Consider the following 26384-nt stretch of genomic DNA (forward strand, 5'->3'; position numbering starts at 1 on the left):
TGTCACTCCAACAGACGCCATATCATAGACCTTTGCAGTAATAAAATGCATTGCATTTTTCAATCCAACAGATGGTGCATCACAAATATCAGTAATAAAATACATTCCATTTGTCACTACAAAAGATGTCATATCACAAACCTTTGTAGTGATAAATGCATTGAATTTTCCATTCCAACAGATGGCGCATCTCAAACATTAGTAATAAAGTACATTCCATTTGTCACTACAACAGATGCCAGATCACAAAACTTTGTAGTGATAAATGTGCCATCTGTTGGAATGGAAAATTCAGCACATTTATCACTACAATGGTTTGTGATATGGCATCTGTTGTAGTGACAAATGGAAAGTACTTTATTACTAATGTTTGAGATGCACCATCTGTTGGAATGGAAAATTCAGCACATTTATCACTACAAAGGTTTGTGATATGGCATCTGTTGTAGTGACAAATGGAATGTACTTTATTACTAATGTTTGAGATGCACCATCTGTTGGAATGGAAAATTCAACGGATCACAAACAGTAATAAAATACATCACATCTGTCACTACAACAGATGTCATATCACAAACCTTTGTAGTGATAAATGCATTGAATTTTCCATTCCAACAGATGGCGCAGTTATCACTACAAAGGTTTATGATATGGCATCTGTTGTAGTGACAAACGGAATGTATTTTATTACTAATGTTTGAGATGAATTTGTCACTCCAACAGATGGCGCAACACATCACTACAAAGTTTTGTGATATGGCATCTGATGTAGTGACAAATGTAATGTACTTTATTACTAATGTTTGTGATGCACCATCTGTTGGAATGGAAAATTCAATGCATTTATCACTACAAAGGTTTGTGATGACATCTTTTGTAGTGACAAATGTAATATATTTTTACTAATGTTTGTGATGCACCATCTGTTGGAATGACAAATTCAACGCATTTATCACTACAAAGGTTTGTGATTTTCATCTGTTGTAGTGACAAATGGAATGTATTTTATTACTAATGTTTGAGATGCGCCATCTGTTGGAATGGAAAATTCAACGCATCACAAACAGTAATAAAATACATTACATCTGTCACTACAACAGATGTCATCACAAACCTTTGTAGTGATAAATGCATTGAATTGGTCATTCCAACAGATGGTGCATCACAAACCTTTGTAGTCATGCATTTTATTACTGTAAATGTTTGATGCACCACCCATTGGAATGACAAATGCAATGCATTTTATTACCACTTGAATTACAAAAGTCATTTCAGTAGATGATGCGCTGCAAACGTTAAGTGACGCGGACCTAAACATTATTTTGGTTTCAAGCAATCTTGGACAGGAAAAATAGCTAGTACCTCAAAGCCTCGAACAAAATGTTGGGTCTCCAACCTTTCAGTACAGAAATTACATTCAACTCATTTTTCTCCCCCTCATTGAGAACAAAAACCCCACTTTTTGGGCAAGTCGTTCAATTAATAGCAAAATTAATGAACTTACTCTAAAAGTTTAAAAAGATACTTTCTACTGATCATCTGGCTGTGTGCAGGGTATGCACGAATGACCCACTAATACGTTTTCACCATCAGCTGAACTGCACAGAACACCTACCTGGAATTTAGCGGTCGCACTCGAATCGCAACAGTGACAGCGCTGCTGTCCAAACCATACTCCTCAGGGATGTCGGCAGCAAGAGTCCTTCTGCGTTTCTGGTCTGCCTCAGTTTTATCAGGAGATGGCACCTTCTTGCCAACAGAGTGCGTTTGCATTGGAGGAATGGCCTGGCACACCGACAATTCACAGGACACCTGCATAGCATCGTGATCTAAATTTTCCGCCAATAATAAATCAAGCTTGGGCAGGCCCATCCCCTCTTTATCTGTGAGATGACCCTTTTCTACATCAGAAATCCTTGACCTGCTTTTCATTGTGTGATCAAGAGAGCTGGCCTCCAAAATTCCAGATGCACCAGGACTTGATATTCTAGACTTTGAAGCTACTGGTAGCCTACTTTTAGGCAACTTGTTCTCAGATCCTGAAGAACTAATCCTAAAATTCTGATCACTTTGCTCTAGGTCTAGCAATGGACAAGCAGCCATCCCCATATCTCGTTGGGCCATTCGTTTCTTTGCAACATGGCAGTCAGAACTCTCCTGGCCAATGTCCTTGTCCTTATCAGCCAGCTTCCTCTTGCTAGCTGTGACCAAAGCTCTTGGCTTGCTTGCAGTCTGCTGAAGATCTACCAAAGGTGGCAAATCCAGCTTTCGTGAGCCATCTAAACTGACGGTTGAAAGTTCCAAGAATTCCTTATCAGAGTTTTCTTGTAGACTGTAGTTTAGCTGTGTGCTGTTCAATGGGATTTTACAAGACGCTACAGAAATAATAGAAGACTGATGTCCTCTCTCTGGTGAGAATGGAGTTGTATCTTCATTCACTTCAAAGGTGACAGGAGACGGCTCTCCATTGCTTTCCCAATAAGACTTCTTCACTAGCTGGGAGACAAATTTATTATGGGTGTCAAACCCAGATTTAAATTTGACTGAACATATGTCCATTAAATATTTTTTTGATACTGGGGTTTCAAATGCATCAGTCGTCATTGTGAATGGGTGAATCCTGAGAAATAAGACAATGAGGTTCAAGTTAATAAGCAGATTAAGAAATCAATCAGTTCTACTTATTTCAATCCATTAGGTGACATGGGCAGCCGTCTAGGGTGACATTTAGGAATAGTTAAGGGGTGTGCAGTGTGGAGACCATGGGTTTATGTAACTCAAGAGGCATGCACAGTCCAAAATCCTGACCACCCAGAAGTGCTATGGACACCGAAGGGTGCTGTTCTGGTAACTCGAGGGTGCTTGTGCTCCAGACATTCCCCCCTCTCGGGCTTTAAAGTCTAATAATGCACGCTACGGACATCAACAGGTGCCACTGAGTAACTCCAGCAGCACACAACTCCAGACCTTTACTCCCCCCGCCCCCCAACCCAAAGGCACTATGGACACAGAGGGGCACCATTCTGGTAACTCGAGACGCCCGCTTCAGTCACCCTCCCTCAGTCCTCGAAGTCTAATACTAGGTGTGGTATGGACACCAAGGGGCACCATTCTAGCAACTCAAGGGGCACATATTTCAGTCCCACCCCAGTTCTTTGAGGTCTACTACTAAATGTGTGCTATAAACACCAAGGGGTACAATTCTGGTAACTCACGGTACACATGTTTTAGTCACCCCCCCCAAACCCCCAAATGTCCTGGATGTCTACTAATAAAAGTGTGCTATAGACACCAAGGGAGCACCACACTGGTAACTCAAAGGGGACATACTCCAGTCATCCCCCCTAGGTCCTCAAAGTCTAATACTGAAGGCATGCCATGGACACTGAGGGGCGCTGTTGAGTAATTCAAACAGCATGCATTCCAGACCTTTACACCCCCCAACCCAAAAGTACTATGAACACGAAGAGGCATCATTCTGGGGCACATGTTTCAGTCACACCACATCCCAGGTCCTCAATGTCTACTGCTGAATGTGTGCTATGGACCGAAAGGAGCAACATTCTGGTAATTCAAGGGGCTTGTGCTCCAGACATCCCCCCCCCCCCAGAGTTTTCCTTGAAGTCTAATATTGAATGCACTATAGACATTGAGGGGCACCGTTCTGGTAACTCAAGGGGCACATACTCCATTCATGGTCCTAACCACCACCACCAGACCTGTCCCCCAAACCCGTCCTTAAAAGGCACAGTTTAGTAATTTAAGGGGTTTGTGCACCAGAAATTACAACCCCAGTTTTCCTTGAAGTCTAATATTGAATGCACTATAGACACTGAAGGGCACCGTTCTGGTAACTCAAGGGGCACATGCTCCATTCATGGTCCTGATCACCCCCCCAACCCCGGAACCCCGGTCCTTAAAGTCTAATACTGAAGACACAGTTTAGTAACTCAAGTGACACGCATTCCAGACCTTTACAACCCCCACCCCCATACCCAAAAGCACTTTGGACACCGAGGGGCACTGATCTAGTAACTCAAGGGCTCCGTATGAGCTTCAACTGGCAATGGACCTAAATGGACTCACCATTATACTTTGTTCTTAAGTTTGTTCTCTTTGCTTTTATTAATTTAACCATTTTTATTGGTGTGTTTGGGTTATTGGATGCCTGAATTGGAGTAGATGAATAAAGTATTTATTCATTTATAGCATCAGCTTTCAGGGTTTCATTTTGCATTGCTGGTTTAGTTACAAGTGAGACTCCGTGCATCTCGGTGCAATCCAGTGTTTTAGCCATCTAAGGCTCAGTGCACTTCAGTGCTTCAACGATTATTGAAATAATATCTATATCTATATCTCTATCTATATCTCTATATATATATCTATATATATCTATATATATATCTATATATATATCTATATCTATATATCTATATATATATATATATATATATATATATATATAAAAATCCCTGTGTGCGTCCAGGTGTCCGCGTGTGTGTGTGTCTTCTGGTGAAGTGCGCATGCGCAGGGCACGGTGCGATGCGCGATATTACTGTCAGAGAAAGTTAGAGGCATTTTACGGAAATACAAGCCAGTATTACTGCGAGAGGAAATTAAAGGTACACAATACAGTGACGCATATTACAGCCACATACAAGCCAGTATTACTGTCAGAGGAGATTAAAGGCATATTACCGACGCGCACGCCTGTATTACCGCCAGAGAAAATTAAAGGTATATTACGGACGTACAAGCTAGCGGACGTACAAGACAGTATTACTGTCACACAATACACGGTGGCAGCCCACGAAGAATGGTCAGCTCAGCAACATCAACGAAAGAAAGGCTGAAAGACAAAGAAAAATACGACCAACAAACAGAATGAGGTCAAAGTCCCTTGCCATTTAATATAGACTGTTCCTACTAATGTTTATGCACTACTGTTTTAGCGCCCGTTATTGTAACGGGCTTAATGACTAGTAATTTAATAAAACAAGGGTACAGAATCACATAGTAAAGCAAGTGCTTCATTTTATTATACACTAGCCATCCCCCCCGCGACTCCACCCATGTAGTAGTGAAACGGGACAAAGTTTATATAAAAAAAAAAAAAAAAAAAAAAGGTATCACTAGCTAAGCGTGAGTGAGGAGGGCCACATCCGGCTCCCCATTGTTGACATCACGCTTCCCCCTCCACTCTGCCCGCAGCTGGTCTCTTGGATTTGATCGAATAAATCTGTGCCGTACCCAAACTATAATACTTAGCGTCATGACAGAATTTGGAAATGCAACTGGAATGTTTTATGCAAATTACAGAAAAACCTGATCTAAATCCTTTAAGCAGTTCTCTTGTGAAAAGCGGACATACATGAGAGAGAGAGAGATTGTGTCCAAACAAAATAACCAGGGGGCTTCATGTATAAACGCAGAAATTTTGTGTACGAATGTTTCACGCTCAAATCGCGATGTATAAAACCTAAACTTGCCGTAAAGCCACGCACATTTCCACAGTACCTCATACCCTGGCGTACGCAAGTTCTCTGCTCGGTTTTGCAGACTGGCAGCACCCAGTGTCAAAGCAGTGCTACTGTTCCTGTATGGTTACCCTTTCATTCTTTGATCCACATTCCTGACACAGCTTTATAAATACACTGAAACTAACTGCATATTGTTTATTAGTGTAATGCATCTGATTGTAATTAACCTGTAGCAATATAATGGTCCAGGGAATAGCCATAGTATTCCAAATACCATAACTGCTTTAGCGTTGTTACTCTCCCTGCATCTTCTTTTTCTTCTTTCAGCTGCTCCCATTAAGGGTTGTCACAGCGGATCATCTTTTTCCATATTACTCTCACTGCACCATTTGGAGTATTCATATCACTGTATCCGAGTTTGGAATCACAGCAGCAGCTGATTGGAAAGAGAATTATCGGTGTACAGCATCAAGCACATGCTGCCTCAGCCACAGCAAAATGCTTCAGAGCCTGTCCTGTATGGACCTCGTGGTTCAGAAACAGTTTCATCCCAAGAACTATAAACGCACTCAATCAGTCCATCAAGTGCTCCTTGTAGAACTGTTTGTACTTATAAGTACAATTACCTCACTGTAAACTTGTGATACAGTTATAATATTGCACAACCTGCACCACTTTATAAAGTGTGTATTTACATTTGAGGACAATATTTTTAAGATGAAATGCAGCAAAATATTTTGATTATACAGATAAAACTTCATTTAAATAATCTATATTGTTAATAATTAAACATGCGAGGACACGGTGCCGCATCGCTAGCTAGTTCACTGATTGTTCCTGCCTCGTGCTGTATTCTTGCTGGGCTGGCGCGACACGAAGGATAGACGGATAGAATAATTAAACATTTACTACGAAGATATTTCAATGTTCCTTAAACGTTTTGAAGAATCGGCGTTCTAAGCTTACACATGGCTTAATGTCTATTACAGTGCTGATTGTGTGCTGATTGGAGAAAGAAAATTAAGGACAGGAACTGGAGGTTAGTACATTTGAAAGAGACTGTACTGCAGCAATAAATTACTTCATCGAAGGTCGCGCATGGCGCAACAAGCCTCTTGCGCAAGACATGATCACTGCACCACCATGTTCCCATGTTTAATAACATGATTTCATTCCTATCATCATGTAAAAGATATCACGTATACATCGCAGTATTTTAATTATTCAGAGAGCTGTAATATCACAAATGTAATGGATTCTGTGTCCTGCCGGAGGAAGAGAAAGCCCAGAAGCACGTAGTGATTCACACACAGAGCACATAGAAGATCAAATACAAAAAGCATTTAATGTGCTACTTTAGTTACGATGGGATTGAGAAACTACTGAATTAAAATGATTTTAAGATGAAGTTTATGATGTTCTACTTTAATGACAAAATAAACTACGTGATTAAAGTGGAAATTCTGAGATTAAAGTTGACATTTTGAGCTCTTTTCCCCACTGTGTGCCTATTTTTACACTCTGTACCCTATACGCCTTTTCACGGCGACTTTGATATCTGACAACTTTTTTTATTTCGGGCACTGAGTGACTTTGTAAACTTGAGCTTTCGAGTTTCTCCGACACTATGTCACTCGATCAACTTCCTTTTGTTGTTTATACCACTGTTTAAACCAACGAATAGTACGTTTTTCTTTGCCTGCACTTGGTATTCGCTGAAATTCTTCTATTTTCCCATTGTCTTTTCACAGAATGCGGAGCTTAAGGGCTATTTATGTTGATTTGCATATTCAAAGAGGTGTAATTCTGGGAGGAGATGGAATGGGGCAGCAAGCGCATGCACGTGCGTTACTTTTCACGCCGATTGGGATTTATGGAGTGGAAGAACGTGGAAGTTGGCGAACACACAGTTTTATGCATCTGGATTTTTCTGTGTGTACACAAATTCACGCTTAAGTGCTTACGCCATGTTATAGTGTGAGTTCTACGCACGGCGTTATACATGAGGCCCCAGAAGCTTACTTTCTGTTTGACCCGGAAAACAAGAGCACCTCTAATCTTCGTGGTTCAAATTCATCACCTTCATGAAGAGTTGGATTGATTTTGAAATGCGACACTCAGTGAGCCATCGAATTGTTCCCACCCACTTTTAAGCACAACTCACTCATGGTTGTCTGCATTCATATCTATTATACTGTAAGACTGGCTTCAGCAAGACTAGTTCTTTCCAAACAAACTGTTAAGAGGTAACAAAGGACTCATTCTGACAGTCTAGCAGCATTAATATTTCTTTATAAAGCCAAGAACATTCTTTTCCTACTTCCACAGGTTTTCATGGACTTCATGGCCCCAGTAGTTGCAGCCCGTGCAAGACTCTGGCCATGAACAGATGGTCTACTCTTCATCTCACATTAGCAGGGATAAGCAATACTGTTGAGATGAACATCCTTCACAAGCTTCTATTTCACAGCATCCCCATATACATTAACGTTAAGAAATTAGATTCAAGTAAATATACAAATCATCATCAATATACTGATAACCCAATTATCCATCACTCACTTAGAATTTGGAACCAATGCAGGAAGCACTGAGAAAGAAGCTCTTCTCTGTTGCACCTTTACATGATATTCACCTTTTTCTACCCTCTCAGAGCTACACAGTATTTAATGTTGGAAAACATCTGGGATTAAAACACTTAAAAGATTATGTAGATAATGTCTTTGAATCTTATGAACAATTATGCTTAAAATTTAAACTTCCCATCACACAATTTTTCTACTACTTTCAAATTAGAATACGCCAATAAAAGGAACCCGTCCACTTTTCCTCACCTCCCATCCATTTCTTTTCCAGAGGCAATACTTCCCAAACAGCATCTCAATATATTAAAACATCTTAAAGTCCCTTTTCAAATTATCCTAGGGGACGCTGGGGAAAGGGTCTTTCACTTAACATCTCTGAAGAGGAGGGGAAGGCAGCCGTGCACAGAATACACTCCAAATGTGCAAAGCATTCAATCATCAACTTAAAATCTTTTTATGAAGCACATACAGTACTGTGCAAAAGTTTTAGGCAGGTGTGAAAAAATGCTGTAAACAAAGAATGCTTTCAAAAATGGAAGTGTTAATCATTTATTTTCATCAAATCAACAAAATGCAGTGAATGAACAAAAGAGAAATCTAAATCAAATCAATATGTGGTGTGACCACCCTTTGCCTTCAAAACAGCATCAATTCTTCTAGGTACACTTGCACACAGTTTTTGAAGGAACTCGGCTGGTAGGTTGTTCCAAACATCTTGGAGAACTAACCACAGATCTTCTGTGGATGTAGGCTTCCTCACATCCTTCTGTCTCTTCATGTAATCCCAGACACACTCGATGATGTTGAGATCAGGGCTCTGTGGGGGCCATACCATCACTTCCAGGACTCCTTGTTCTTCTTTACGCTGAAGATAGTTCTTAATGACTTTGGCTGTATGTTTGGGGTCATTGTCCTGCTGCAGAATAAATTTGGGGCCAATCATACGCCTCCCTGATGTTATTGCATGATGGATAAGTATCTGCCTGTATTTCTCAGCGTTGAGAAACACCATTAATCCTGACCAAATCTCCAACTCCATTTGCAGAAATGCAACCCCAAACATTCAAGGAACCTCCACCATGCTTCACTGTTGCCTGCAGATACTCATTGTACCGCTCTCCAGCCCTTCAATGAACAAACTGCCTTCTGCTACAGCCAAATATTTCAAATTTTGACTCATCAGTCCAGAGCACCTGCTGCCATTTTTCTGCACCCCAGTTCCTATGTTTTCATGCATACTTGAGTCGCTTGGCCTTGTTTCCACGTCGGAGGTATGGCTTTTTGACTGCAACTCTTCCATGAAGACCACTTCTGGCCAGACTTCTCCGGACAGTAGGTGGGTGTACCCGAGTCCCACTGGCTTCTGCCAGTTCTGAGCTGATGGCACTGCTGGACATCTTCCGATTTCGAAGGGTAATAAGCTTAATGTGTCTTTCATCTGCTGCACTAAGTTTCCTTGGCCGACCACATCGTCTACGATCCTCAACGTTGCCCGTTTCTTTGTGCTTCTTCAAAAGAGCTTGAACAGCACATCTTGAAACCCCAGTCTGCTTTGAAATCTTTGTCTGGGAGAGACCTTGCTGATGCAGTAGAACTACCTTGTGTCTTGTTGCTGTGCTCAATCTTGCCATGACATGAAACTGTCTTCCACAACCTCACCTTGGTAGCAGAGTGTTGCTGTTCTTCACCCAGTTTTAAGCCTCCTACACAGTTGTGTCTGTTTCAGTTAATGACTGTGTTTCAACCTATGTGTGACATTGATGATCATTGGCATCTGTTTGGTAGAATTGGTTGATCAGACCCTGACTTTGTGCAAGTGTACCTATAAGAATTGATGCTGGTTTGAAGGCAAAAGGTAGGAACACCAAATATTGATCTGATTTAGATTTTTCTTTTGTTCGCTCACTTTGTTTATTGTTATAAATTTTACAAAATGCAATCATTTATATTTCTGAAAGCATTCTTTGTTTACAGCATTTTTTCACACCTGCCTAAAACCTTTGCACAGTACTGTATATCTTGTTTAAAATTGTCCAAAATGTATCCAGGGAAAAATTAAATATTGGAACATAAGCTCCAGCCACACTGAGCCACGTGTTCCGGGCATGCAGCAAATTAACATCATTGTATACAAAAATCTTTGAATGCCACTCAGACAGCCTTGGCGTCACAAACACTCCAAACCCATTAACAGGTACATTTGATGGACTGCCAGATTGGATTAAAATGGAGAAATACAATTTAATTGTAATTGCCTTTACCACTTTACTAGCACATACGTAAACTTATCTTGGCTGATTTGGAAGAATCCTAGCTCATCTGTTATAACTCAGTGGGTAACTGATGTTTTATACCAGAGGTGGGCAAAGTCGATCCTGGATAGCCGCAGTGGCTGCAGGTTTTTGTTCTAACCCAGTTTCTTAATGAGAAGTCAATTATTGCTAATGAAGCACTTATTGCTCAAGTGACATTTTTCGGCTTCATTTTAGTGGTCTCACTTGTTAAGGTTCCCCACCCTTAATTGCTTATTTCAGTTGCATTCACAGTTTTAATGGCTTCTTATTAGCAATAAGATACAAATGACAACAGATCATTTATGATTTGAAGCCTAAAACAGATCATTTTCAATCTGTCACATTTTACTCAAGTGTTTTATTAAACCAAACAGTGCATGATGAATCCATACAGGTGTATACGGAAACAAGTTAGATGGAGAACTGCTGGCTCCGTTGTCATTTGCATCTTATTGCTGATAAGAAGCCATTAAAACAGTGAATGCAGCTGTTTAAGACTGAAATAAGCAATTAAGGGTTCAAAATCTTAAGAGAAGCAGAACAATGTCACTTGAGCAATAAGTGCGTCATTACGGAAGCCGAGAGAGGATGAGCAATATCGCCATTTTTTTTTTTTTTTTTTTTTTTAAATTGTCTCCTCAAGATAACAGACTAATTTTATCGAGATCTTGAGAAAACGAAACTTAACCTTTGCTCCTAGCATCAGGCTCACTTAGATTGTGACGCCTATACAGCTGAAGCTTTGCTAACATTATTTTCAAGATAGAGAGAGAAGATGTCAGAATTAATTTTCAAAATTCAGCTTGCAATAGAAAAAGAGAGAAGTGTTGGGCGCATGCACCGATTCAGCACGTTGTCTCACCCACCACATGACAGACCACCTCAGGATCCCAATTTAAGACCCAAGTGCAGCTGTGTAACAGGTGACACCTCAGCACCACAATAGTTCTAATGAAGTGGAACAGCGTGAGGTTTTGTACAGTGGCTGGTGTGCCAATCCTGCCACCAACCCCTGAATTCTCCTCCCAGCACGTTGAAGGACCTGCATGCACTGCTGGATTCAGGTTAACATCACACCCAGGACAGAGCAATTACGAGTTAAGGGCCTTGCTCAAGGGCCCAACAGAGTGGAATCACTTCTGGCATTTACAGGATTCACAACGGCAGCCTTCCAACCGCTGGCACGGCCTCAGAGCCACACATGGTAAAACCAAAAGTACACTCTTTAAAAGGCACGATATAGTTCTTTACTGCTTTGCGTTGTTAATAAAGCATCATTTCATTTTGGGATGGGTTCTTCGGATATGAAGTCGTTTCTTTATGCTTTGAAAAATGTCCTAATATGTAGGGGGGGGGGGAAAAAACCTTTAAATGTATGATAAATTGCCTAGCAGGGCACCAACATTAGGAAAACCTGAACCTGTAAACAGATCAACTGTAAATTTACAGTAAATTACTTGCTACTAATTGCATTACTTTACTGTTTAACACACAAATGCAATACTGTAATGCGACTTGACAGTAAACTGAGCCACAAACCTAACAATGTAGCAGTACGCTGCTGTTGAATTACAGTTAACTTCGTAATTCTTCACATCAACTGTACTAGTACTGCAATTCAGTAACCAGCAATTTACTGCCAATTTACTAAATCAATTTTAGTTAAAAGACTCAGGCAGCATTTCCATAATATCAAAACATTTTAAAGTCCCTTCTTTTCAAAGATCCCAGAGTACAGTGGGAAAAGGATCTCTTACTCAACATCTCAGAAAAGGAGAGGAAGGCAGCCACACACACAATTCACTCGAGCGCCATATGCACAAAGCATACAACCGTTCAACTTAAAATCTTTTATTGAGCACATCTTTCTCGTTTGAAATTGTCCTAAATGTTTCCAGGGCAAGATCCAACCTGCGCACGTTGCAATCGAGCTCCAGCCTCACTGTGCCACGTTTTGGGCATGCACTAAATTAACATCTGGATCCAGATCATTAAATGCGTATCAGGAAGCCTTGGTGTCACAATCCCTCCTAATCCACTAACAGCTGTGTTTTTGATGGGGGCACACAGAGGGGCTTAAAGTGGAGAAGGACAAACAAACTGTAATGGCCTTTACTCCACTATTGGCACGTAGACTTATTTTGCTCAACTGGAAGAATCTTAACCCACCTCTTAATTCAGTGGGTAACTGATGCTATATATTTGAAATTGGAATAAAATCAAATTCTCACTTAGTGGATCTGTGCAAAAAACTTTAAAACCTGGCAGGATCTCATCAGTAACATTTTAAATTAAGCATTTACATTGGGGAAGAGGATTCTGTTCCCTCTTTTCTACTCCTAAAGTTGTACCCTGGCTATTGGCCTTCCTCTCTTTCTCAAGTGGAGGTTGAATTGAATTTAGTTTTGTTAAGTTTGACTTGATTGTATGGAATATTATTTGTAAAGACAGAACAATTTTGTCTGTAACCTAACAGTTAAATGAGTAGCAATTTAACTACCAATCATGTTGTCATCAAACATGCAGACCCTCAATTTCATCCATTGATGCAACATCAGTGTTTAGTAAAGGGAGTTCGTGTTATCTGGCGGAAAAGGAACGGCTGCTTTTGTGATGTAGGGTCTGCTACGGGTTTATCAAAAAATCAGGAGTGGTCTCTCTTAGACTTTCTCATATACTCGGATATGGGGATGAATATTTGAGGAGTAAATCATAAGACAATGATTTTTTTTATTATGTTCATTAAAAAAAACCATCAACAATAAATCAAATCAATATACCAAACAATTATAAAAGTAAAAGTTGAATAAAATCTGACTCTGCAGCTGCATGAATAAAAAAGTACCACTTCCAGTTAGCTGAAATAACTCAAAAGTTGTATAAAAATCTACGTTTTTTTGCCCAATACTTGTATGCAAAATTTGGTTGACCTAAGTGAGAGCGTATTCAAGTTAGCGTGTTTACACACAAACATACACAATTCCAAATTCCACCCCCCCAAAGGGAAGACTAAAATGTCACGATTCATCAAAATCTTGAAATCTAATTTTTAGACATTTACCATTCTTTCCCTACAAGAAAGTAAATCAGACTCGGGCAGGGAGATCTAAAATGTCAAGATTCATCAAAATCTTGGTCAAATTTTGAACGATTACAATACCTTCCTTTTACTTAGTATACAAGTTTAAAAAAAAAAAAATTTTAAAACCCACCATCATTAGGCATCTTCCACAACCACAGAATAATCTTCAGCACACAGAAAAATCAGTTTGCTAGCCATCTTCACGTTTGTCACACTGCAAGGGTGTGGGAGACAGTGCTGCAGCAAAGGGGGCGTGGTTTATGTAAATAGGGTAACTTTATGCAAATTTAGCTGTGCCATTGTGATTTTATAGGAATACAATTATTCACAAACAGTCTAGCACCATGAAATAATTCATTGATAGACACTCCTTAAAATAATGCTTTTAAATAAATGCACTAATCATTTAGTGTATTACAGATCTGTGACCATGAAAATGCATAATTAATGTAATGAATTTTACAGGATTATATTACAGATAGATAAACATTTTCCTCACAATTTACATCAAATTTTTGAAGTTTGAAGGATCCTAAACTCTCCTGTCCACCTCACCATTTAGTTATTTATTCCTTATGTCTCTGGTTCTCAACTTTGTAAGGTTTGTATATTATACAAGTCTCCATCAGTATCCCGGTAGCCAGGATTTCATTGTTTAACTGTCGTCTTTACCCATGGCTGGCGCCACCATCAAGGTGAATTAGGTATTTTCCTAGGGCACAGCCACACTGGTTTGCTACCAAACAGTAGGTTGGCACACTAATAAATTTGGCCTAGGGTTCAAAATAATCTGGCACCAGCCCGGATCTTACCACACAAATAAGTGAAATGCTATGCAAATGCACTAACTGAAAATGTCCCACAATGCAAGGCAGACGAGTCCAAACAAGTTTACAGAAATATGCCGTCTTATGACAAATGATGGATTGTTCATTACAGCATTTTATTGTAAAAAAATTACAGTTAACTCCTGTAACGAGAAGTCAAGCAAAAATGACACCTTCTATTGGCTAATTCAGGGGTGTCCAACAACAGTCCTGGTGTGCTGAAGCGTTTCATTCTAACCCTTTTCCTAATCAGTGCCCAGCTTTCATTCCTAATTAACTCCTTTTCCCCTTCATTTTATTTGCCCTGTTTTTAAGGATTCAGTCCTCTAAATTGATTTGTTTCTTCATTAAATAAAAGCCAAAAGGAAATGAGATGTGAAACTGGCCAACAGATGACCTGCTAAACTGGAACATCAAACTCCAGAAAATTTCACCCCAACCAATCTCTTAATGAGAAGCCAATTTTTGCTGTTAGTTAAAGCCATTATTGAATATCACGACTTGTTGCTGCTCTTATTCTGCCACAGCAGACTGTCGATTTTCTGTTTTTTCTAGGACCACCGTCAAGGTGACCTGAGCAGACCAACATGACCGAGACCGTTACCTTTCTTCAATTTTCAGGTGAGCTGGTCATGTTGTGTGTCTCATTATCGTTCAGCTGCTTATTAAGGAAAAATTAAACAACCAAGGGGTCTGAGTCACCTCAATTAAAAAGAAGGCAGAACAAGTTAATCAGCAGCAAAAACAGCTCACTAATTAAGATGGTTAGAATGAAAACCTACAGCCACAGTGGCCCACCAGGACTGGAGTTGGACACCCCTGGGCTAACTAAAAAGATGACAACATGCAAGCTTTCAAGGGAGATCAGGACCATCTTGCCTGGAGAGTTGCATATTGTCATCTTTTCAGTTAGCCAATAAAAGGTGTCATTGTGCTTGACTTCATTGCATCTATAATAGCTAAACGTCTAAAACGGTACAACACTCCACTATTACAGTTAAAAAGAAATTTTAATATGTTACAGGAGTGATTTTATTTTTTTTTACAGCGAGATGTAGCTATAGTTATCATAACCCCTTTTTTTGAACAAATCTAGTTCAGTGCCGGTTACAGATCTAAATAAAATAAAGGTTCTTCCTGCAGTCTTCATGTGGATGGGTCTTTTTGGAACCAGAAGTGGTTCCCCTATGTATCATCATTTCGAACTACTGCTCAGGAACCTTCATTTTAAAGAGATTGTTCCAGGAGAAAGATTCCAAGAGAAAAAGGGAGGACACGCAAACTGCCCAGACATTATGCACGACCTTAAACTCATTCACTCGGGGTTGTGAGACCAATATAAAAACATGCAAGATCGACCCCACCGACGTTGTCACCGCTTCAACTCATCTATTAAAAATGCGTCGCTTCCCCGACGAAATTCATTCTTGGTTAGACCCTCGGTAAACATTAAAAACTACCTTACGACTCTAATCCTTCGAATTATTTCAATCACCGCCGTCTTTCATAATTAAAGGTAATGCAAAAACTACAAAATATTCGTCTTACACTCCAATCTAAGCTAAAAAATCAAATGTGAGCACATGAGAATCCATTACCTTTTCACTGCAGGGCAGGCACAGCACTTCACGCTTAAAAAAATGTGAAGGAAAAAACTTCCGTCGAGAATACAAAACCCAATATATTAAATAAAAATTCAATATAACAGTCAAATAATAGTCCGCGCAGCTTCTAGCTTCCAATTAAACACCTTCGGCTAAAGAAATCGCGGCTTATCGAGACGGCCGCCGTTCTCTGTTCTCTATTTATCAATTACCCCGTTTATTCAATTAGCAAACTATAATAAATCATGATAAAAGAAAAAAAATGGGTCGATCGTTATCAGCAAAACATACATATATATATATATATATTTTGCTTTCACTTTTATCGACAGGAAAAAAATGACTCTGCTTTAATATCCTCCGGCTCTCCGTGAAACAATAACGGGATAAGTGAATTCGAAAAATTAATTAGCGATACAATCAATTAGTAAAAAACGGGTATCAATGTCCCTTACTGCTTGCAGCACTAACAATAATCGGAACTTGTTAATTACGGTCGTCAGGGCTGTGGGAGGCTTTACTGGCTCCGCCACTTCTTCAAATTCAAGTGCGCGCCGTTGCAGCCTGCGGATCGGACGGTCCTTTCAAAAGAGTTAAGGCTGCGCTCACCTGAGTGCGCTTATCATAAAACAATACGACTGTTTCCACTTTACTGCGGTGGGCTGGCACCCTGTGTTGGCTGGGATTGGCTCCAGCAGACCCCCGTGACCCTGTGTTTGGATTCAGCGGGTTGGAAAATGGATGGATGGATGGTTGTTTCCACTTTATGAATTCAGCCCAGCAAACAAACTGACAATGGGCCAAAGTAAGCCCTGTGGGCAAACATGTTAGTCTATAGTGGGCAGCTCACAATGACCCACTTGAGATTTGCACATCAGGGCAACATTGGCTCCAAAGTACTGGTCCAGTGTGGGCAAATATACAATACAATACAATTTCTTTTTGTATAGCCCAAAATCACACCAGAAGTGCTGCAATGGGTTTTAACAGGCCCTGCCTTTTGACAGCCCCCAGCCTTAACTCTCTAAGAAGACAAGGAAAAACTCCCCCCCCCCCCCCCCCAAAAAAAAAAAAAAAACCCATGTAGGGAAAAAAATGGAAGAAACCTTAGGAAAGGCAGTTCAAAATGAGACCCCTTTCCAGGTAGGTTGGGTGTGCAGTGGGTGTCAAAAAGAAGGGGGTCAATACAACACAATACACAGAGCAGAACACAAGTCATCCTAAATACAGTATAATAGTGCAACAGAAGTTTTACAAGTACGGAGCAGAATTCAACAGTAGATCCATCCATCCATCCATTATCCAACCCACTGAATCCGAACACAGGGTCACGGGAGTCTGCTGGAGCCAATCCCAGCCAACACAGGGCACAAGGCAGGAATCAATCCTGGGCAGGGTGCCAACCCACCGCAGGATCAACAGTAGATGATATCCCATAATACGATTTGGATTTGTTCAGAGTCCTGGAGACCTCAGCCATCAAGCTGCCTCCCCCATTTGGCCACTGCTGAGCCAGCCAATCCGATGACAGGACCCCTCTACCCGATGATTGCTACGATCCTCCATCAGAGATGACTTTACCTTAGGGAGGCAAAACAACTTGGCAGGTGGGCAGTGGGCAACAAGTGCCACATTTGAGTACCGAGAAGAGAAACAGAATAGGTGAGTGTTAGTAACAAATTCTAACTATCACATTACTTATGTTTTAGCACTAATGACTAACAACAGAGATGCAGTCTGCACAGTTAATCAGCAGCTCTAGTCAGGGTGTGCTAAACTGAAGTTGTGAGTCTTCAGCTGGGATTTAAAAGCTGAGACCGAAGGGGCATCTCTTATAGTAGCAGGCAGACCACTCCACAGTTTAGAGGGTCCTGTAACTAAAAGCTCGACCTCCCACTGTTATTTTATTAATCCTTGGAATCATAAGCAGACCGGCATCTTGAGATCTTAATGTGCACTCAGGTTTGTAAGTCATGATAAGTTCAAACAAGTAAGCCGTACCTCGGCCATTTAAGGCTTTATATGTTAAAAGGAGGATTTTGAAATCTGCCCTAAACTTAACCGGGAGCCAGTGTAAGGACTCGAGCACTGGGGTTATGTGTTCGTATTTTCTTGTTCTTGTAATTATTCTCACAGCAGCATTTTGGATTAACTGGAGGCTGTATAAAGAACAGTTTGAACATCCAGTGAACACCGCATTGCAGTAGTCAATCCTACTAGACATAAATGCATGAATTAATTTCTCAGAATCCTGTTTATTTAGAAAGTGCCTTCATTTCCCAACATTTTTAAGATGGAAGAAACATGATTTGGACAACTTTGTAATATGCACTTTAAATGACATGCTAGAGTCAAAGGTAACTCATAGATTGCGGGCTGATTCAGTAAAATTAATGGGGATTCCAACTGAGTTAAAGGATGAAAAAATATTGTTGCAATCAGCATCATTCCTTCCAATAATTAACATCTCTGTTTTATCTGTGTTTAAAGACAAGTAGTTCTCATCCATCCACTCCTTTAATTCACTAACACAACTAATTAAAGACAACATCGGACAAACTTGAATATTGTGAGTTTTTTTACGGTGGCTGGAGTGCCAATCCTGCCACCAACTCCCAAGTTTTCCCTCTAAGTTGGAGGACCTACTTGCATGGCTGGATGAAAATTAACGTCATACCCAGGACGAAGCAATTGCAGGTTAAGGGCCTTTTGCAATGGCCTAGCGGAGTAGAGTCACCTTTAGTATTTATGGGATTTGAACTGGCAACCTTCCGATTGCCAGCACTGATTCCCTCAGAGCCACCACTCCACCCTACAGGAAGGTGAGTACCACGGAAATTTTACCATGGACCTTATGATGCAAACCTGCAAATGGTGCAGCTGGACCAGGTTCTACAGATAGGGGCTCCCTCATTAAATGAAAAAATTACATACATATATATTGCACTGGACAGCTAGGACTCTTATCTGGCCAGGACACTTTCTGAAGGAAAGGACAAGGGGAAGGAAGTTGTACAGGGCAGTACCTTCCCCGGAACAACAGAGGGCAGTCCCCCAAGCTTGCTACGGATTAACAGGTTTGGAGCATGAAATCTCAATCTTGTTGGGGCCCGGAAGGATATTACGGGTCACCTGCAGCCCTTCTGGGTGCCCTATAAAAGGAGCCGCCTCACTCTATTCAAGGTGACAGATTTGGGAGGAAGGGAGATGAAGCTTGCCAGGAGGAATGGAGGTGGAAAGAGAGACAAAGAAAGAAAGTGCTTTTCTGTTTTACTAGGACTTTGTACTGTGCTAAATTGGTGGGAAACCTGGGAAACGTTTCCCACAGTTGAAAAAAAGGCTGTTGTAGTGAGACTTCTTCTGGTGTCTGTTGTGTTCGGGGAGCAGTGTGCCCCCTGGTGGTCACACACATACACACACACACACACACATACACATATATTAGAGGGGACCCAAAAATAATAAGACTTTCTTTTTTAAAAATTGTATATTTCTCAGAACATTTCCAAAACTTAATCACCCTCAAAATACTCTCCCTGAGACACAATACACTTGCCCCACCGCTTTTTCCATTGTTCAAAACTGTTCTGAAACTCTTGCAAAGTGATAGCCTTCAGTCCCTCTGTTGTTCTTTCCTTTAAGGTCCCTCTTCAATCTTGGAAGTAAGAAAAAATTTGCAGAGTGCAAGATCCGGGGCGTAGAGGGGAGGGAAACTGTTGTCATCCCGTTTTTCATGAGAAACTATTGCACACTCAATGCTGTGTGTCGTGATGCAGAAGCCACTCACCTGATCGCCACAATTCAGGTTGCTTTCTCCACACTGCACCACACAATAGCTTGAGCACTTCAAGGATGCTGCTTGGCCAAATGATGCAGAGGGCAGTCTAGTACACGCACCTACCAGAGTACGTCGGAGCTAATGCCCCTCCAGCAAAAAATTCTTGTTATTTTTAGGTAGATAGATAGATAGATAGATAGATAGATAGATAGATAGATAGATAGATAGATAGATAGATAGATAGATAGATAGATAGATAGATAGATAGATAGATAGATAGATAGATAGATAGATAGATAATAATTCTTTGCATTTATATAGCACTTTTCTCACTACTCAAAGCGCTCAGCAATTGCAAGTTGAGGGCCTTGCTCAAGGGCCGAACAGAGTAGAGTCTCTTTTGGCATTTACGGGATTTGAACTGGCAACCTTCCGATTGCCAGTGCAGACCTCTGTAGCCTCAGGGCCACCACTCCACTAGATAGATAGATAGATAGATAGATAGATAGATAGATAGATAGATAGATAGATAGATAGATAGATAGATAGATAGATAGATAGATAGATAGATAGATAGATAATGAAATAGTAATAACAGAGGTTAATGATATATATTAATGTTGGGAATACAACAAAATTAGAATCTGGTAACTGCCACATGGTCCACTGAGGCTCACGTGATTGTTCTCGTCTTGGTCATGTCGTCTATCCCTTTCAGTCATCCACTAAGTTTTATATTAAAAATATCCATCCATCCATTTTCCAACCCGCTGAATCCGAACACAGGGTCACGGGGGTCTGCTGGAGCCAATCCCAGCTAACACAGGGCACAAGGCAGGAACCAATCCTGGGCAGGGTGCCAACCCACCGCAGGATTAAAAATATCTTTAATTTAAAATTGTTCTTTATCAGTTTTCTGCTGCTGGAGTATGTGAATTTCCCCTTGAGATTAATAAAGTATCTATCTATCTATCTATCTATCTATCTATCTATCTATCTATCTATCTATCTATCTATCTATCTATCTATCTAAGAGTGAGTGCAGTGCATCTTTGCCTGAGATATGATCATTTTCAAAAAATAAAATTTTATTTTATTGTTTATGACTGTTGCGGTGGGCTGATGCCCTGCCCGGGGTTTGTTTCCTGCCTTGTGCTCTATGTTGGCTGGGATTGGCTCCGGCAGACCCCCCGTGACCCTGTAGTTAGGATATATAATGGGTTGGAAAATGGATGGATGTTTATGACTGCTTATATTTTGAGTTAGATAGGTATGGAGCCACTACGTGCTTAGGTCCTCTAAATGTCTTAATCCAACCCTGAATACAGCAAATAACCCTGAACAGATGTTAACAGATCTATGAAAAAGCAATGAGTCATGATTTTAAAAGGACTCTTGCTGCACATGTACAGTGATGTACACGTACACGAGCTATGTCCAGGTTTTCTCAATCTGTTAGTGTCCTGCTAAGTAGAATCCATCTATCCATCCATCCATTATCCAACCCGCTATATCATAACACAGGGTCAAGGGGGTCTGCTGGAGCCAATCCCAGCCAACACTTGGCGCAAGGCAGGAACAAATCCTAGGCAGGGTGCCAGCCCACCGCAGAAGTAGAATCCCATATGTTAAATGTTTTGTTTCTTTTTTTCTACATATTAGGAAGCTTTTCCAAAGGGCAAAGAGCCAACTTTATATGCAAAGAACCTATTCCAGAATGAAATGGTGCTTGGTCAAGCAGTGGCTCTATGAGGAACCACAAAACCCAGTAAAGAACCTTATAGTGCCATTAAAGAACCACAATTTTAAGAGTGTAGGGTGAACAAACACACTCACTCACTCACTCACTGAGCAAAGGACCAATGGAGCATCATCATATCCAGCTAACCTGCATGATTTTGGACTTTGGGGGGGAAAAAGGAGCACCCTGAGGAAACCAACATGGGCACACGGAAAACATACACAAGGATGACCCCGGACATGAACTCCAGTCTCCTTACTGTGAGGCAGCAGCACTAGCACTGCACCACCCCTTACTGGTTCTTTTCTTGAAACTTTTTTTAGTGTTTTTTTTATCATTTCAATTATTTTAAATTAGAAAGATTTCTAATTTATTAATAAAAAAGGAATAAAAAACACAATGCTAATGTGGCTTTAAACTGTTTAATCTTATAAAACGCAAATTGCCTTTGCATTTATTGATGTTAGTCCTGCTTTTTTTCCTTTCATTATGCATTCAAATTGTTATTTATACTTCTGAGATCAAATTCTAAAACCCATCAAAATACTAATTCACTGTGTTACTCACATTAAAAAGTCAGAAACTACCCAGCAAACACACACAGAGTGATACCCTGTGGGGAGATGTTGGACAGTGTGGGTTTGGGAAACCCCAATTAAATATCACACTGGCTTAATGTGAGAGGCTATTATAAGAGGACCCTTAGAAAAGTTCCCCTAGTGGCCCAATATGGGTTAATGGCTGGCTGTGTAAATTCAGGAAGTCCCTCACAGGCCCAGTGATGCTTTGTACCTCTTACTTTCCCATGATTTTAATGTTGCCTCAGAGTAAGTCATGCAATGAATTAGTATTTTTGGTGGATTTTAAATTTTTAACTGTAGAAGTATAAATCATAATTTCAAAAACCTCAAAAGTCTTCTTCTCTTGACTGCTCCCATTTAGGAGTCACCACAGCTGATCATTCGTCTCCATCTATCCCTGACTTTTACATAATTTTCTACCACATTGACTGCCTTCGTGTTCTCCCTCCTCTTTGGCCTTCCTCTTTTCTTCTTGCCTGGCAGTTCCATCCTCAGCATTCTTTTCCTGACATACCTGGTAGACCTTCCCTTTCACTCTTGCTGATACCCGTCTGTCACAAATCACTCCTGACAGTCTTTTCCACCCATTCCACCCTTCCTGCACTCTCTTCTTCACCTCTCTTCCACACTCCCAGTTACTCTGTACTGCTGATACCAGGTATTTAAACTCATCCACCTTCGCCAACTCTACTCCCTGCATCCTCACCATTCTTCTGACCTTCCTCTCATTCACTCACATGTATTCTATCTTGGCCTTACTAACCTTCACTCCTCTCCTCTCCCCTCCTTTCTAGAGCCACTTCCCCAGGGCCTTCTCAACCTGCTCCCTACACTCTTTACAGATCACAATGTCATACATAAACATCATAGTGCATAGGGACTCCTGTCTAATCTCATCTATCAACCTGTCCATCACCATTGCAAATAAAAAAGAGCTCAGAGCTGAACCTTGATGTAATCCCACCTAAACTTTAAAGGTATCCGTCACTCCTACAGCAGACCTCACTACTTTCACACTTCCCTCGTACATATGCTGTACAACTCTTACATACTTCTCTGCCACTCCCGACTTCCTCATACAATACCACAACTCCTCTCTAGGCACCCTGTCATATGCTTTCTCCAGGTCCACAAAGACACAATTCAGCTCCTTCTGGCCTTTTCAATACTTCTCCATCAACACCCTTACAGCAAACATTGCTTCTGTGGTGCTCTTTCCCAGCATGAAACTACTCACTAATCATCACCTTTCTTCTTAACAGAGCTTCCACTACTCTTTCCCATAACTTCATGCTGTGGCTCATTAATTTTATCTCTCTGTAGTTACTACAGTTCTGTATAGCACCCTTATTCTAAAAAATCGGTACCAGGCATCCTCTCACTTTCCATGATTGAATTAAACAATCTGGTTAAAAACTCCACTGCCATCTCTCCTAAACACCGCCTTGCTTCCACAGGTATGTTATCTGGACCATTTTTCATAGCTGTCCTTACTTCCTCCTTGCTAACCCATTGCACTTCCTGATTTACTATGTCCACATTATCCAACCTTCTCTCTCTCTCATTCTCTTCATTCATCAGCCTCTGAAAGTACTCTTTCCATCCTCTCAACACACTCTCCTCGCTTGTGAGTATGCTTCCATCTTTATACTTTATCACCCTAACCTGCGGCACATCTTTCCCAGCTCTGTCCCACTGTCTAACCAATCGGTACAGGTGTTTTTCTCCCTCCTTAGTGTCCAACCTCTCACACAACTCATCATACGCCTTATCTTTAGCCTTCACCACCTCTCTCTTCACCTTACACTTTATCTTCTTGTACTCCTGCCTACTTTCTTCATCTCTCTGACTATCCCACTTCTTCTTTGCTAACCTCTTCCTCTGTATACTCTGCTGTGCTTCCCCATTCCACCACCAGGTTTCCTTGTCCTCCTTCCTCTGTCCCGATGTCACACCAAGCACCCTTCCAGCTGTCTCCCTTATCACTTCTGCTGTACGTACCCTGCTGTCTGGTAACTCTTCATTGCCACCTACTGCCTGCCTTACCTCCTCCCTGAACTCCACCTTGCAGTCTTCCTTTTTTCAACTTCCACCATTTGATCCTTGGCTCTGCCCTCACTCTCCTCCTCTTCTTAATCTCCAAAGTCATACTAAAGACCACCATCCTATGCTGCCTTAACTACACTTTCCCCTGCCACAACTCTGCAGTCTCCAATCTCCTTCAGATTGACCCTCATGCATATAATACAGTATAATCCACCTGTGTGCATTTTCCTCCACTCTTGGACGTCACCCTGTGTTCCTTCCTCTTCGTGAAATACGTATTTCAAGGATTAATAAAATAACAATGGGAGGTCGAGCTTTTAGTTACAAGGCCCCTAAACTGTGGACTGGTCTGCCTGCTACTATAAGAGATGCCCCTTTGGTCTCAGCTTTTAAATCCCGGCTGAAGACTCACGACTTCAGTTTAGCACACCCTGACTAGAGCTGCTGATTAACTGTGCAGACTGCATCTCTGTTGTTAGTCATTAGCACTAAAACATAAGTAACATGATAGTTAGAATTGGATACTAACCCTCACCTATTCTGTTTCTCTTCTCGGTACTCAAATGTGGCACTTGGTGCCACGGCCCACCTGCCAAGTTGTTTTGCCTGCCTAAGGTAAAGTCATCCCTGATGGAGGATCGCAGGAATTGTGGGAAGGAGGGGTCCTTTCATCGGATTGGCTGACCCAACACTGTTTCACCCGTGGAATAGCCAAATGGGGGAGGCAGCTTAATGGATGAGGTCTCCAGGACTCTAAATATATCCAAATCTTCTTATGTGATATCATCTACTGTTAAATTCTGCTCCGTACTTCTAAAATTTTTATTTTTATACTGTATTGAGGATTTGTTCTGTTCTGTGTATTGTACTGTATTGTATTGACCCCCTTCTTTTGACACCCACTGCACGCCCAACCTACCTGGAAAGGGGTCTCTCTTTGAACTGCCTTTCCCAAGGTTTCTTCCATTTTTCCCTACTAGGTTTTTTTTGGGAGTATTTCCTCGTCTTCTTAGAGAGTCAAGGCTGGGGGGCTGTCAAGAGGCAGGGCCTGTTAAAGCCCATTGCGGCACTTCTTGTGTGATTTTGGGCTATACAAAAATAAATTGTATTGTATTGTATTGTATTCACCACAGCCATGTCCATCCTTTTTGCAAAATCCACTACCATCTGTCCTTCTTCATTCCTCTCCTTGACACCATAGTTACCCATCACCTCCTCGTCTCCTCTGTTCCATTGAAATCTGCTCCAATCACCACTCTCTCTCCCTTGAGTACACACCACCACTCCATCCAGCTCACTCCAGAAATCTTCTTTCTCATCCATCACACACCCAACTCACAAGGCATATGCACTAACAATGTTCAGCATCACACCTTCAGTTTCCAGCTTCATAATCAACTCTCTGACACTCTTTTTGCCATCCATAACACTTCTGACATACTGTTCCTTCAGGATACCCCATTTCTTTACCCGTACACTCCATGGTAGAACAATTTGAAATAGCCTCCGATCCACTTGGCCTTACTCCCCTTCCATCTAGTCTCTTGCACACACAATATATCAACCTTCCTTTACTCCATCATATCATCTAACTACCTTTATTAATCATACTGCCAACATTCAAAGTTCCTACCCTCACTTCCACTCTCCTAACCTCCCCCCTCTACTCCTGCCTCCGGACACACCTTCCTCTTCTTCTCCTTCGGCCAACAGTAGCCCAATTTCCCCCAGAACCCTGTTGGCTAGCAGTAATGGTGGCAGCCATTGTTAACCCAGGTGTTGACCAATCCAGTGTGGAAATCTGTATTGTTATCCATATACTGATCTGGCAAAATTTTACACTGGATGCCCTTCCTGACATAATACTGCCAAATTATCCAGGCTTGGGACTGGCACTGGTTTATGTGCCCTCTGTGGCTGGGTTATTTTTTCCTCATACATACAGTATTCAATTTGAAACGTGTGCCACGGTCACATAGGGCACGCACACCCACATCGGACTAGTTTAGCAGGTTTATTTTTATTCACTCTACAGGTCTCTGGATTGTGGGAGAAAACCCCAGAAAACGCGACAAGATTGTGAAGACATCCCACTGACGGCTTCAATGAAGGCATTTGAACCCATGAGCCTAAGGTACACACCACTCGGCCGCCTTATATTTATTGCTTCTTCTTTTTGTTCTTCTTTCGGCTGCCATTAGGGTCGCCACATCAGATTATCTTTTTCCATATCTTCTTGTCCTAGGCATCTTGCCATGTTATTTATATTTATTGCTATTTGCGCTAATTTCCATCTTCTTCATCCATACCCTGTTTCTTTTTTTTCACAATTTTTTCTTTGAGGCAGAACTGTCTGTTCAGTTATA

General features: G+C 41.1%; 1 protein-coding gene across 2 annotated transcripts in view; it reads right to left on the reverse strand.

Annotated features, from left to right (window-relative positions):
- Window positions 1–16072, reverse strand: part of LOC114657368 (kinesin-like protein KIF14) — a 206581-nt gene extending 190509 nt beyond the window's left edge. For both annotated transcript variants that reach the window (XM_028809150.2, XM_028809148.2), the window contains exons 1-2: window positions 15867–16072; window positions 1616–2620 (exon numbers count right to left, since the gene is read on the reverse strand). In XM_028809150.2, coding sequence (XP_028664983.2) covers window positions 1616–2604 — 989 coding nt within the window. In that variant the 5' untranslated portion in view covers window positions 2605–2620; window positions 15867–16072. The remainder of the gene's footprint in view (window positions 1–1615; window positions 2621–15866) is intronic.
- Window positions 16073–26384: the final 10312 nt, after the last annotated feature.

The sequence above is a fragment of the Erpetoichthys calabaricus genome, chromosome 9 (assembly GCF_900747795.2).
Source record: "Erpetoichthys calabaricus chromosome 9, fErpCal1.3, whole genome shotgun sequence".
In the NCBI taxonomy this organism is placed as follows: Eukaryota; Metazoa; Chordata; class Cladistia; order Polypteriformes; family Polypteridae; genus Erpetoichthys; species Erpetoichthys calabaricus.